The sequence below is a fragment of the Halictus rubicundus genome, chromosome 1 (assembly GCF_050948215.1).
Source record: "Halictus rubicundus isolate RS-2024b chromosome 1, iyHalRubi1_principal, whole genome shotgun sequence".
In the NCBI taxonomy this organism is placed as follows: Eukaryota; Metazoa; Arthropoda; class Insecta; order Hymenoptera; family Halictidae; genus Halictus; species Halictus rubicundus.
In genome coordinates, this window is record NC_135149.1 from 27,951,006 (window position 1) to 27,963,891 (window position 12,886).

At 35.9% G+C, this 12,886-nt stretch overlaps 1 protein-coding gene across 1 annotated transcript; it reads right to left on the minus strand.

Annotated features, from left to right (window-relative positions):
- Positions 1-132: 132 nt before the first annotated feature.
- On the minus strand, positions 133-7,555 carry LOC143360067 (kinesin-like protein KIF23). Its single transcript, XM_076798631.1, has 15 exons — positions 7,257-7,555; positions 6,533-7,102; positions 5,901-6,071; positions 5,635-5,833; positions 5,432-5,570; positions 5,169-5,368; positions 4,991-5,095; positions 4,822-4,907; positions 4,626-4,756; positions 4,420-4,523; positions 4,260-4,364; positions 4,047-4,193; positions 3,552-3,833; positions 3,240-3,476; positions 133-2,787 (listed from the first exon to the last, which is right to left on the minus strand). Exons 1-15 carry the CDS (start codon positions 7,265-7,267, stop codon positions 2,617-2,619), a joined length of 2,658 nt encoding a protein of 885 aa, XP_076654746.1. The 5' UTR covers positions 7,268-7,555; the 3' UTR covers positions 133-2,616.
- Positions 7,556-12,886: the final 5,331 nt, after the last annotated feature.

Consider the following 12,886-nt stretch of genomic DNA (forward strand, 5'->3'; position numbering starts at 1 on the left):
GACATAAAAAGGGAAATGTTAATGACTGGTTGTATTCGGTTCTCAATGCGTTAACTTTACAGCGCAACTTCAGCTGCACAAGAACTCGCTTAACAATTTCTATGCAGGTCGACTTTTACTATAGCTTCACAGTTCTTTTTTTTTTTTATTCGGTGAACTTGTCTTGCAACAACTAGCTTCTAATGGACAATATTCTAAGGTCACGCGCGCGCGTCCCGTTTGTACTTGGTGGTCAAAGCAAAAGGGAGAATGCATCGTCGCATAACACTATTATCTTTAAATAAACAAGATATCCGATTTTTTAACTAACTTGTTACATTATGCCCTCCTTTTCAGCGTCACCGGTTTTCTGTCGCTCGAGTTGCCATCTGGGTGCTGCAGAGCTTTCTCAGCTTCCTTGTCATTCCTTGAATCTTCAATCTGTTGATGTCTGTCGAGCGATCCAGGATCTTGACCAGAAGGGTAGCAATCGTTCTCGCACAGCGTGTTTTTTTCGTGACATTCGAAGACCCTGGTGGCTTCATCCTCGCAATAATGCCATCATTTCTGTCAGCAAATACTTTTGGGGGTACGTCGGTTAGTTGTCCGTAAGTAAACATCCTGTACCGGTTTGGGTCTAGCAGAGTTACTAAAGCATCTCAGCGCGCACTGAGAATGTACATCAATGTTTATCCAATTTAGTCGACGCAGTCTCTGCTTCTCGTTTTAAGCCTGTTCCTGTGTGTACAGGAACGGATATTATACGGGGTGGTCCGTCTAAAGATAGACACCTAAATATCTCCTTCGGTCGTGATAATATAACAAATATTTTGTTTGTAATACACGCTATATCAGGTTAGAGTTACCAGACATCCGGGTTTGCCGGGGTGAATCCCTGGATTTCAATTACGTGCCGAGTCGCGTCCAGTATTTTTAAACGAGAATGGTTGTAAAAATGGGAAAAGACCAAATTATTAATTTGTAGAAGTTTATAGAGGGTAGTGTTCGTCGTCCTACTGTAACTGTCATCCTCTGCTTAAGTTTAGCGGGTGAAAATTGGAATGCTGTTCGCATTACTTCTTGATGGAACAGCGTAACGTTCCTCGTTGCTTAACAATGGACTCGAGAACCGGTTGCTAGTGCTTCGCCACGGTTCTTACATTGTTGATCCTCTTATTGTTGAAACTTGTTTGGTGTGACCTGTTCTTTCAGTTCCTCTTGCTGTAAGTAATTAACGTCACGTCTAGGAATAATCGAAGCATTCCAAAATTACTCTCTTAGTTCTAGAAATATGGGCTATCTAATTCTCTTGATTGTAACTTTGCTACCGCTATCGATTCGTTCTGTTGAACATCCTGATCGGACATTGTCCTGCTAGATTGACTCCTCGATTTGTGTGTTTTCGAGAAAACGATCAGTTATAGTAGAGAAGAGAAGATATTGCTAACGCAGCCTGACGACCGACGTCAACATGGCGAACGAACCATTCTCCCTCAATTTTCGCGGTTACCTTGGTTGCCCGGTTAGACAGCGCGTAGGTACTTGACATTGTTAAAGAAACCCGATCGTAATATAACGACTAATTACTTTAACTAATTAAGGTATTCATCTAGTCTCGATACTTTATATGATTTTATACGTTGCCAACGCATCGAGGGGATAAGCGAAGCGAACACGAAACAAAAAGATGAGCAATGTAACCCATTATTGCTGATGACACTCTGTACTATACAATAACGTTATTAGTTGCAAGAGTACGCTCAATTTCTGTAATGTTGTAGTATCTGAAAGATACAAAAAAAAAAAAAAGAAAAGAAAAAAAAACATGAAAAAGAAAAATGAAATATTATAAACTATTTCTGTCGCATACAGTTTACTGCTACGCGGTAGCGAATTTTTTGAATATATATATTTTTTTTATTGTTGAACGACTTACACATTATTACCGAAAGCGTTCGAAAAAAGAAAAACATTGAAAATGATCAGTTTCCGGACCATCGATTTCGATGGCTTTTTTCGACATAAATTTTCATGATTCGCACTATATAATGTAGAAACGATGTATATATATATATAAATATATATATTCGCTACTTCGCTGTTGGCAATACATATCCAGGCTTCTGTTGTCCTAACGTTTGTATTATTTACAGAGTCTGCGTTGTATAAGCCACAGGAAATAAATGGACATTTATCACTATATGGAATTATAAATAAAAACAAAGACAGAACAGATCTTAGGCGAGAATATCTTTAATTTTACTTGTTAAGAGAAAATGCGGAGAAAATCGTTTTGTTCTTTTGTAAGCTAAAGATATGTCTTAGGTAACAATATACTTTGAATTATAAACAATTTAATTATACTTTCACCTAGAATAATAATTCGGTAACAGAAAAATATATATTTCGCTATCAAACAAAAACAGAAAACTATACTAAGCACCAATTTGTACACGCTTATAACTGATTTGTACTTTTCGTTATTGCATAAAAGGAAAGAAAAATAGATGAGAAGTCCATCCCTTCGTCACTTTGGTCTTTGAATACATACGAACTATGTAACTAATCTTATTCCTGATAAAAGTCTTCATCTCCATTTACGACGCGACATCGCGCGTAATATTTAACATTATAAACCTAAACACGAGGTTTTTTCGTGTTATTCTCTTCCGGACTACTTTCAGCTTTCTTCTCCGGACTGAAGAAGCTGCTGCGTTTTCTTCTCGGTACAGGCGACACTTGCTTCAAGTGTTCCATGTCGTTAAACACCACTTGGGCACCTCCTCCGCTAGTTGGTAAAATATCACCCTATAATACAAGAATCAGTTATAGCTTACACTACTTGGATTTGCAACTTCGAGCGAAATTAAATATAGGGTGATTCATCTAAGTGTGCCACCTAAATTACATGTAAACTATTTGGTATATGAAAGCACTTAGAAAGCGCACAATTAGCTACATTACAAATGATTTATAGAGAATATTTACCTTTCACGATAAAGAAACTCGACGTGACCTTTATATCTGGATGGAAAAGCAAAACAGAAAGAAATTAATTATTGTACTAAAACCATACAACTTTTGTTTCAACCATTTCTTCATATACCAAATAGTTTCACCCGCTATAACTCATAGAGTTGTATGCAGCTAACTATTGAAAATATTTGCACGAAGTTACAGATTCAAAACAAAATTAAAGTTTGTTGAAGTGTTAGCGACTGTTTTATAGCTATCTGCGTGAAAAGATTGCCAATACTAACTTTGTACAATTTCGTTTCAAGTTCACCGTCGATGTCTTGTTCCTGTGCGACGAGACAATACCTGGACGCACCGTCTGTTATATCTCTCGGGTCTGTCAATTGTGTTATGTTTCGTTTGTTTCGTAGAAGCGGTTGGAGGATAGTTCCAACTGGAACCAAGCCAGAAGGCCGATGGTCTACCCATCTCTCGGCGCTTTGCGATCGTCTGTACCGCAAGTTTACTACTGGAATTCTTTCCTACAGATTGTGTAATTGAAAGGTCAAAGGTAACAATTTTAACCTTGAATGTGGTGATGGATTCTGCATAGTTACCGTTGTACCGAACTTGGTACTAGGGGTGTCTTTAGGGGTGTCACTCTGAACGGTGGACGGTGTTTTCACGCAGTCTTTTGGTGTAGCTGTGCCAGAAGGCACTTCTACTGCTACTATAGCGGGATTAGCAATAGTTGTGGACGTCGCAGGAATTTCAGTATCACTCGATATCGTTATTGGAATTGACTCCTTCGATCCTGTTTTTCCTTCAACACCATTTTCATCGTCATGTAGTATCTGTTTCATTAGCTTCAATTTCTCATCCTTCTCCTTCATTTGACTCTAATAAACAAATACAAACTACAATCAGTCTCATAATTGATGGCACGTAGTGTTTATATAGATGCCGGAAATTTCATTGAAACCGATTAATTGGTTACCGAGTTATAAACGATTAAAAACGTTAAAATTACAGTTTTTCATGGTTTTCAGCATATTTTTGCCATTTTATTCTGTTATTCCGCGATTGTCCCCATTTTTACTGTAGTAGTCTACCTGAAGAATTTCACGCTGTCGTCGTAATTTAGTTTCTAACTCCTTGCCCATCTTATCAGTCTCTATTTGGATCTTATTAGTATATTTCTCCTTGACCCGTTGCTTGTCTATTGCACGTTGATTCAGCTGCATATCCTTGTTCTTCAGCTGCGGAAAAATCCATTAATTTCTCATTTATCAAAAGACGGAAATTACAACATAAAAATTTGTTACTTCTTCTTTCATGTGTCTGATTATGTCGTTCGCGCTGTTCAATCTGAACAGGAGAGTGTCAATTTGCGATTCATTTTTGCAGATGTGGGATTCCAAAACGGAGATCTATAAAAATATAATTGTTATCCTTCAAACGTTACATATTTGTTTAAATACGTACTTTTTTCTTTTGTTGGTCACCCGACGTTTTTAACGCAGAATTTTCAATTCTAAGGGACACGTTCTCCCGCTCCATTTTTACCAACATATTCCTGAAGTTAGTTTCTAGAAAAATGAGTTGAATATTAATTTACAGAAAAATTAGCAGTTTATCTATCGTCAGTGGACTGCGGATTTTATGCATTTATGGCAAAAATGAATAGTTACGTTTCTGTTTTAAATCCTCTTGTAAGACATTGCGTTTTTGAATGCGCATTTCCAGGAATCGCATGAGCGTGGTTATTATTTCGTCGTTGTGTGGACTTGATAAGTCTGTATTTGGAAACGGTCCCCCGAGGCTGCAAGAAATTTTATGATAAAACAAAAGCAATATTTCCGACTTAATCACTGTTAATCGATGTACCTGTACACTAAGCCTAAATCAACTTCCAAGTCACCAGCAGCTGGGTTACCAGAAGATTCTAATCTATTCTTTGCTTCTTTAAATATCTATGTTGGAAACAAAACAACGATAAACAAAATATATGCGAGCATTCAAGTTGACTAAATTTAAAAAGATATATATTTTCTACTTTATTGGCTTGTCTTCTGCCAGGTGTGTATCCCAGATCTAATTTTGAAGTTGTGGAATTCGTCACTTGCACTTCTTGACTGACTTCAGCGAACTTCATTACTTGCTGCATTAAAACAGAAATTGTCATCAGTACACTATTAGTGTACTTTGCATTCAGTTTTAGAATGACTACTCACTATAGTTTCGTCGTAGTCATCAACTCTAGGGTTAACGCAAACAATCATTCTAACAGTGCCTTCGCCATCGAAATAATTCTTGAAAAGATGGGTTACCTTGGACTCTCGATACGGGACTATTTTACTTATACCTTGGGTTTGATTCTCGCGTAGCAATTCCAGGCACGTTCTTAGAGTCATCAGCGAGTTGTTTATATTTCCTATTTTTATAGAAGCATTTTATGTAGATGACGAAATGAATACTATTGTTATTTAATATTTACCCGCTTCTCTGAGGCGTTGACCGGTGTTCTTGGATCGATTTGTACGTTCACTTCCAGCCAAATCCACCAGCGACAATTGACTAATGCAAATTACCCGTTTATCTTGCACAATTTGTTCTCCATCCTTATCTAAAGGTGCCTAGTGAAAGACAATGTTGGGTTTATATAAATCACATAAATAGTATATTATTAGCTTGTTTTACCTGTACAAGTCTTATAGTGAAAACACTATGAGATCTACTCGATTCAGCATTAAGAGCTGTATATGCAATGTGTTTTTTACGCTGACCTCTCTGGAACACTTCGAACGCTTCTCTGGAACTTTTTACTTCTACCTCTGTGCACCCATGAACATACATGTTTCTGTTCCCATCTTCTCGAATGATTTTACTCTGCGAAGGCCTAAATTTTCCAAATTCTTTTGTAGATTAAATCAAACTATAAGCATTCCTCTAAGAATTACACTTACTTTATTCTACCCTCGGTATCCTCCAATAAATCATACACGCTATTATTATAAATTTCTATATATGTTATGAACACAGCATACGCATTATCTTCGTCAATCATTAAAGTTTGTGATTCATTAGTTCCAGTAGAATCACACTCATTATTATTTGTTTCGTTGTCAGCTTTAGTCCTGCAAATTACATACGTTAAGTATTGAAGTATAAAGGCTCTCACTCTCTTAGCAGCACCACATATGAGCAATACGAAACCAACGACAATACGTTTACATTATTATATGTATTCTACATCCATGAGAAGATGGCACAAATTTCAGGAAAGGGGCAACAGGAGATCGTTGAGACCCATTCTTAATACTAGCATAATAGGTACATAGGGTTGTAGAAGGACTCAGGCAACTGACTCAGGTTATTGCGAAATACTTGTAACACGAAGTAGAGGTATCAGGTAGTGGGATGTAGATACCAACAAGTTTCTCTGTGCCATCTTTTCGTGAATGAGACTTTTTTCCTTTTGCCTCCTTTTGATAGGAATAAATACGTTGATGTTAGCATGGTGTTATTCATGTGCAGTACTGTTGAGTGAACGACAATGCCTTTAACAATAATTGTATATTACAATAAACAAACATACATTCTAGGAGTTCTCCCATTCTGAGCAACGACAAGCTTTTGAAGCTCATACTGTCTATCTAACGATGCATCAGCATCGGATTGCACATCGAATCCATTTAGCTTATCCGGTTTGAAAATGAACTTTTTCGTTTGGTAATTTGCTATGCTGTTAAAAACGACATCCAAACTTCGTGGCATAATGCCTGCATCATACTCGTTTCCTGACATGGTGTACGTCTTACCGCTACCAGTTACTCCGTACGTGAAAAGTAAACTATTTTTACCATTGATCAGATTCTTGACTAGTGGAAGAGCGACCAATTCGAATACATCTTTCTGAGGAGTGTTTGGACAAAAGACACGACTGAAAGATGTCTGGATGACTTTGTTCCCAGTGCGAGCATTTGTTGCCGACTCTGGCGGATTGATCACTAGGCTTGTGTCCGATACAATCTTTATGCAGGACACATCGTTAGGATGAGTCATTGGTTTCAAACGGCAGAAAACCCTGACAGCTTCTTTGTAAGCTTCGTTGTCGCATTTCGTGCGGCTTATGCACTTACGAGTGGCAACAGGTGGTTTAGAATTTCTAAAAAATACAGGAATTGTGGATTAGAAATATTTTCTAACATAATATTTGAAAATATACGTAGACTAAAATTTCTTCATTGTTAAAAATTTTGTTTATACATTAAAAACTTCACGCGAAACATAATTTGATTTTAGGTTGATTCAGTACTTACACAGATTTCATTTTGTAGTCAATCGGCAGACATAAAGGCCAAAACACGTTCCTTTATGGAATATTAAGTAATTCTGCAATTAGTTGATTAGTATATTTATTTGCAATAGCCGCTGTAACGGTACGTTCATTAAACAAGTTTAAAATTCAAACATGTGTACTATGAAGTCGCCCACTGTAAATGTTAAGGTATGTTTGCACTTAATCATTTGAAATATCACTCTGGAAATATGAATGCGCCTGTAAATATCCCCTATTTAAATTTATTAATATATGAAAAATATTCTAATAATATAATATATTTATGTGTGTATAAATTAAAACGTGTTTTGATTCGTGTAACTTTTTCCAACTGAAAATCACAGACGAGGTATAGGAGTAGACCAATCACCCAATGTATTTTTCTGTCTCACGCTCGGGCGGCTCTAGAGCCCACGTACCATTCCGTGTCACATCCTACCGTATCATCCAAAACTAATATTGTGGAACCAATATTCTACAATGGCGCTGTTGCTGATAGAATTTTAAATCTCATGTCGAGTATTCTAGTTTTGACACCGCGCGGATGCTAGGACTATATAATGAATGAAACAAAAGAATGTTGTTTCCTTTTAATTCCATTACGCCTATTACGCGAGTGCATCGAAGGAGACGTAATGTAATAATCATAATAACGTAACGTCTCCAGCTGAGAATATTTTAGTCCCAGATCAGTCTTCTTCCCTGTGCAATTACAATTACAACAGTGTAATAACATAATAATAAGAAATTAAATTAGTTGAATATTAGCCAAAAGTAAGAACGTAGTTTAAATTTAATTAAAAAAAATACGACATTGATATCACTAATTTCATTTGACAATTTAATTGCTACCTATTCAATCTACTTCTGTTATTGCTTTTCATTTGCAGCATATATATTCTATACATATGCTAATTTAATTATTTGGGATTGAAAAAAGATTGAACAACAATATTTATAATAAGTAGTTTTGAACATTTTTTAAGGATAATTAAGTTTAAAAAGCAAAAAGAATTATTTAAAAATACAAAATATATTTCAGTATATACCATTAAACCCGATTCTTTTTAATTTTTTCAGTTTAAATTTCACGTTGGTATCATTTTTAGTTCAAAAGTTATTGCAAAATGTACGCCTCGCCGAACCGGGAATCGAATGCGTAGCGCATTCCAAACAGAGATGGGCACTATTTAGATAACAAATTATTTAAATAACAATTCGAATATTCGTTATTCGAAGGTTCGAATAAAAAAGTATCTTTGTCAAAAAAATAATTTTATTCGACAAGAATTTATCCGACGAATAATGATAATTTTTTTTTATTCGAAGGGGATTTATTCGAACTTCGAATAATTTTTTCATCTTTTATCTGTATCTTTTATTCGAAGGCTTCGAATAAATCTTTGAATAACTTTTGCCGAGCGCGGAGCTTCAAAGACCCAGCGACGACAGACGACATACAATGTAAGCGGATGGAGAATCGTGCACGAATGAAAGTTTAAACTTTTAGATTTTTCAATATATCCTGATAAAATGGTGACGAGCGAATGGAGTGGATTTTCCTGATGAAAATGAAGTCAAATTCGAGTGTAATCGAACAAGTTCCACTGATACGTAATGTTACGATAAAAATTACAATCTCATTAAAGACAGTCCAAATGATGTCGTGTTTGCACTCATTTTGATCGGAACAAGCTCTACAACTCATTCGTCTTAACAATATTGTTCTGATTAAAAACATAAAAGCATAAATTGCCAATAATGCTCGATTCTCCATCTGCTTACATTGTAGGCTTACATTATAATTAAGATAATTGTAGAAATATAGCATAATGACATCAAATAAAAAATATAATTTGAACATATAGTCATAACATCAGATATGTACATAACTCGTCAATCATTTGTATTTGACGCGATTTGATCATAAATGTGGATCTAGTTCCAACATTTATCGTTCGTCAGCGCAGAGGGCGTAAGAAAACCAGTTGTTTACATGTGGGACACGAAATCCCATATGGTGATTGGTCTACTCCTATACCTCGTCTGTGGTATATATATATATCAGTGCAGCACTCTCATTCACTCATCCCTCTCTGTTTCTACTAACGACAACCATGTACAAAATATGGCGCTAATATCATCAGAAGTGTGCAGTTGCATGTAGAAGAAACAATATCTAGTATATTATCTTATAAACTAAAAAGTCAGATACATTGTAAGTAAAATTAAACAATTCTTTAATTTCATGATTTAATATATCCTTTCTGTCCATTTTAAAAATCCGTGGAGAACGTGTAGTGTGTATAGTATAAGAATGCAATAAATGCGAATTTGTTTATATAAAAATGGAAAAAATGTCTAAAAAATAAGCAAAATAATAAACTCAATTTTTGATAGTTATGTATGTATTTATGTACATTTTATAATTATAGATTTTGCAGATATAGAACAATTTAAGTAAATACTGTCTCAAATTCCAATGTGAATATTCATTTTTGCAATTAAGTTTAACAGAATATGGTACTTTCTAAACAAATTACATGCACCCATATTACAAAATAGATTGATATAAAATGTAATTTTTATAAAAATGTATTAAAATGTGTATTCATTTGAACACACAAATGGGAAGTTCTTTATTGAATGTAAACACAGGATGGGTATTCTAAAAACAAATACATAGAGCATATTCATTTTTCTTGACCTCCAAGCAAAATATTCTGCTGCAAAATCTTTACTTTCAATAAATAGATACAAAATAGTTATTCAAAGAAATTATCTAAGGTTCCTAATTTATATTTAACACGAATCAAAACGTTATGTTATACTAAAAATATTGCTACTTTCTTTATATTTCATTTTTATATATAAAGTATTATTTCCCTTTTCCTATAAATTTAATTTATCGATACCCTTTCTAATATTTCATATAACTTAACAATTTATTTAACAGAAATACTATTTCAATATTATACTTACCCCTTATATTTATTAAAAATTTAGTAGAAATCAAAAATGAAAGGTGACAAACAGATTGGAAAAGGAAGGGGAGGCATTCTCCTAAACATGATGCGGGAGAAGGGGAAAGCTGCTGCTGCTGCCGCCCCCGCTGCTACTACGTCACTAGTTCAATCTGTACCAACGTCAAGCCAAGTTGCAGAACCTACAGTTAGCGTCCCGACAGTAGCAAGAGGAAGAGCTAGTTTGTTAGATATGATAGCTCACCGCCACAAATAGTTAGTTCAGGTAGAGGGTCACTACTTAGCCGAGTTAAGTTAACAGGGCTGCTGAACTGGTGGCTCATGAGCCACTCGTGGCTCTTTTTCGACAAGAAACCCCCACTGCGTACGACGTCGTCCTACAAGCTAGGCAGTCACAGGGGAAAGGAGAATCGTAGCTGTCTCATTCTGCCTCACTCCGCTTCGCTCATGCGCTTCTCTACGCGATGGACGTGGCGGAGGGGATTGGGCACAACGAAGAAAGCAAGTGAGGCGAAGCGCGGCAGAATGAGACAACAAGATTTCCCGGCATTTGTTTAGAATTTTGTTTTCAATCGATTTTGCTGTCATTTCGAGGAGACTGTAGAGGGGGAATGGGGGGACCGTCGTGTGGCTCGCAGCAGAAAACAAGTGAAGCAGCCCTGGTTTAGAATATAAAAACTATCCCATATCGTGGTGCATACCACATGTCTACAATTAAGAGCTCCTTTGTTACACTTCAACACCATAAATACAGTTGGGGACAAACTTTTTTTAAAATTGGACCAAACGAATTGAGTTCTTTTTTTATGATAGAAGGATTAGTTTACTAGAATATAAGAATTAATTAAAAATTACTATAGATTACTATTACAATTAGAATATTTAAAAATTTTTAATATTCCTTTTGTAGATCTAAATTGTTGTTATGAGCTACAGATAATTAAAAATGGCAAAAATTGTGGGAAACTGCAATTTAGATCAATCGTGAGCCCAAAATTCAAAGATTCTTACATCTTACAATGCCTACAGCTTTCTTATGCGTCAACTGAGTTCAATGAAACTTCGTGAGTGCATATAATTTACTTAGACCTACGAAAGGATAATAAATTTTCATTGTAGCCACAGATAAAAAGTTTAAAATCGTGACCTTCACTGTTTCTTCGAAATACCGAGCAATAACAATTAAAAAAAAATTTTTTACACATTACCTAGTAAACTAATTCTTCTAACATCTCAAAAAAACTCAAGTCGTTTGGTCCAATTTTTAAAAAGTTCCTAAAGGTTCTTAAAGGATGTCCATTTAATTTTGTCTCCGACTGCAAGTACCTAGATTTTCCATTATTTATATGTGTAAGGAGGCTTGACGCGTCAATGTCCATTGCTCACTCAGAGGAAACTGTTTATTTAACTAAAACTCATGGTAACATCAATTTAATAAAATTGTCAATGGACCGCCCCTCTACTTACACGCCTTTAGCCCGTGGAATGTGAAAGAAATGTGAATGTGGAATGTGGGGATGCGGCCCCGCTGTCCGCATTTCACTCATTCCTTCTTTTCACGGGGTTCCTCCACGCATGTTCTTGGCTCTTAATTTAATTTATAGTCTGACTCTCGGATTCATAAGTTCTTTTTTATGTCGTTTGATTATTAGTTTCTCTTTCTTTCTCGCGTTCATACTTTTCTTTTTCTCGAATAATATAATTTATAAATTCGTCTATATGTTTCCAATTATCAGGGTTATGAATCATTAGGTCCATGAAATCACTCACGACTAATGTCGCACCTATTTTCTTTTCCAGATCTTCGCGCTTCTCGGACCATTGGGGGCAGAACACCAGCGTATGCTCCGGGTCATCACGAGTGTCTTGGCACCACCAACATTCATCTGATTCTGCTTTCTGTATTCGGTGGAGAAATGATTTAAAGACTCCATGTCCAGTCAACATTTGTGTCAACTGGAAGTTGATTTGCCCAAATTGTTTGCCCTTTACATTCCGCTCGTGCCACCGTCGTGGAGACGGAATCAATTTTCTTGTCCATTCTGATTCTTTTGTTTCATTTTGCCATTGATTATGCCAATTATTCCAAGTTCTATTTTTAATATTTTCTTTTTCTAATTTCAGATTTTCTTCTTTCCAGTTTATTTGATCTTCATCATCAGTCTCCAGGATCTTGTACCTTTGGCTGACTTCGTACAACTGCGTTCTTTCTTCTAAGGTAATTTCGATTGGGAGAATACCGGTTATTACACATAATGCAAGACGGCCCGCCGTTCTATAGCTACTCGCTACCCTGCTTAATTAAGCCCATGCGTTGATCTTGCGCTAACTTTTTCCGAATCCTATTATATTGGAGAGCTTTTGGCGCCCAAATTAGGCTTGCATAACCAAGGATCGAATTTATAATATTATAGTATAATCTTCTATCGGAATAAGTGGGTCCTCCACTGTTTATAATTCTCGCTAATTACATTTCCATGTAATCTTCCTTTCTCTTCATTTTAATGACAATTGCGTCCGGACGTAAAACAGTCCATTTTGGACGCACTGTCTTCTTAGATTTTAACCTTCTATCTATTCCAGTGGTAACTGAGTCTTCACCTTCTTTCTCCGCGACTTTCTCCTC

What these genes read in the sequence shown, in the direction of transcription:
- LOC143360067 (XM_076798631.1), bottom strand. An exon ending in TCACTATAAGACTTGTACAG is followed by an intron (nt 5,571 to 5,634) that starts GTAAAACAAGCT and finishes GTCTTTCACTAG; the next exon opens with GCACCTTTAGATAAGGATGG. An exon ending in TTGAAACGAAATTGTACAAA is followed by an intron (nt 2,788 to 3,239) that starts GTTAGTATTGGC and finishes CTTGTATTATAG; the next exon opens with GGTGATATTTTACCAACTAG.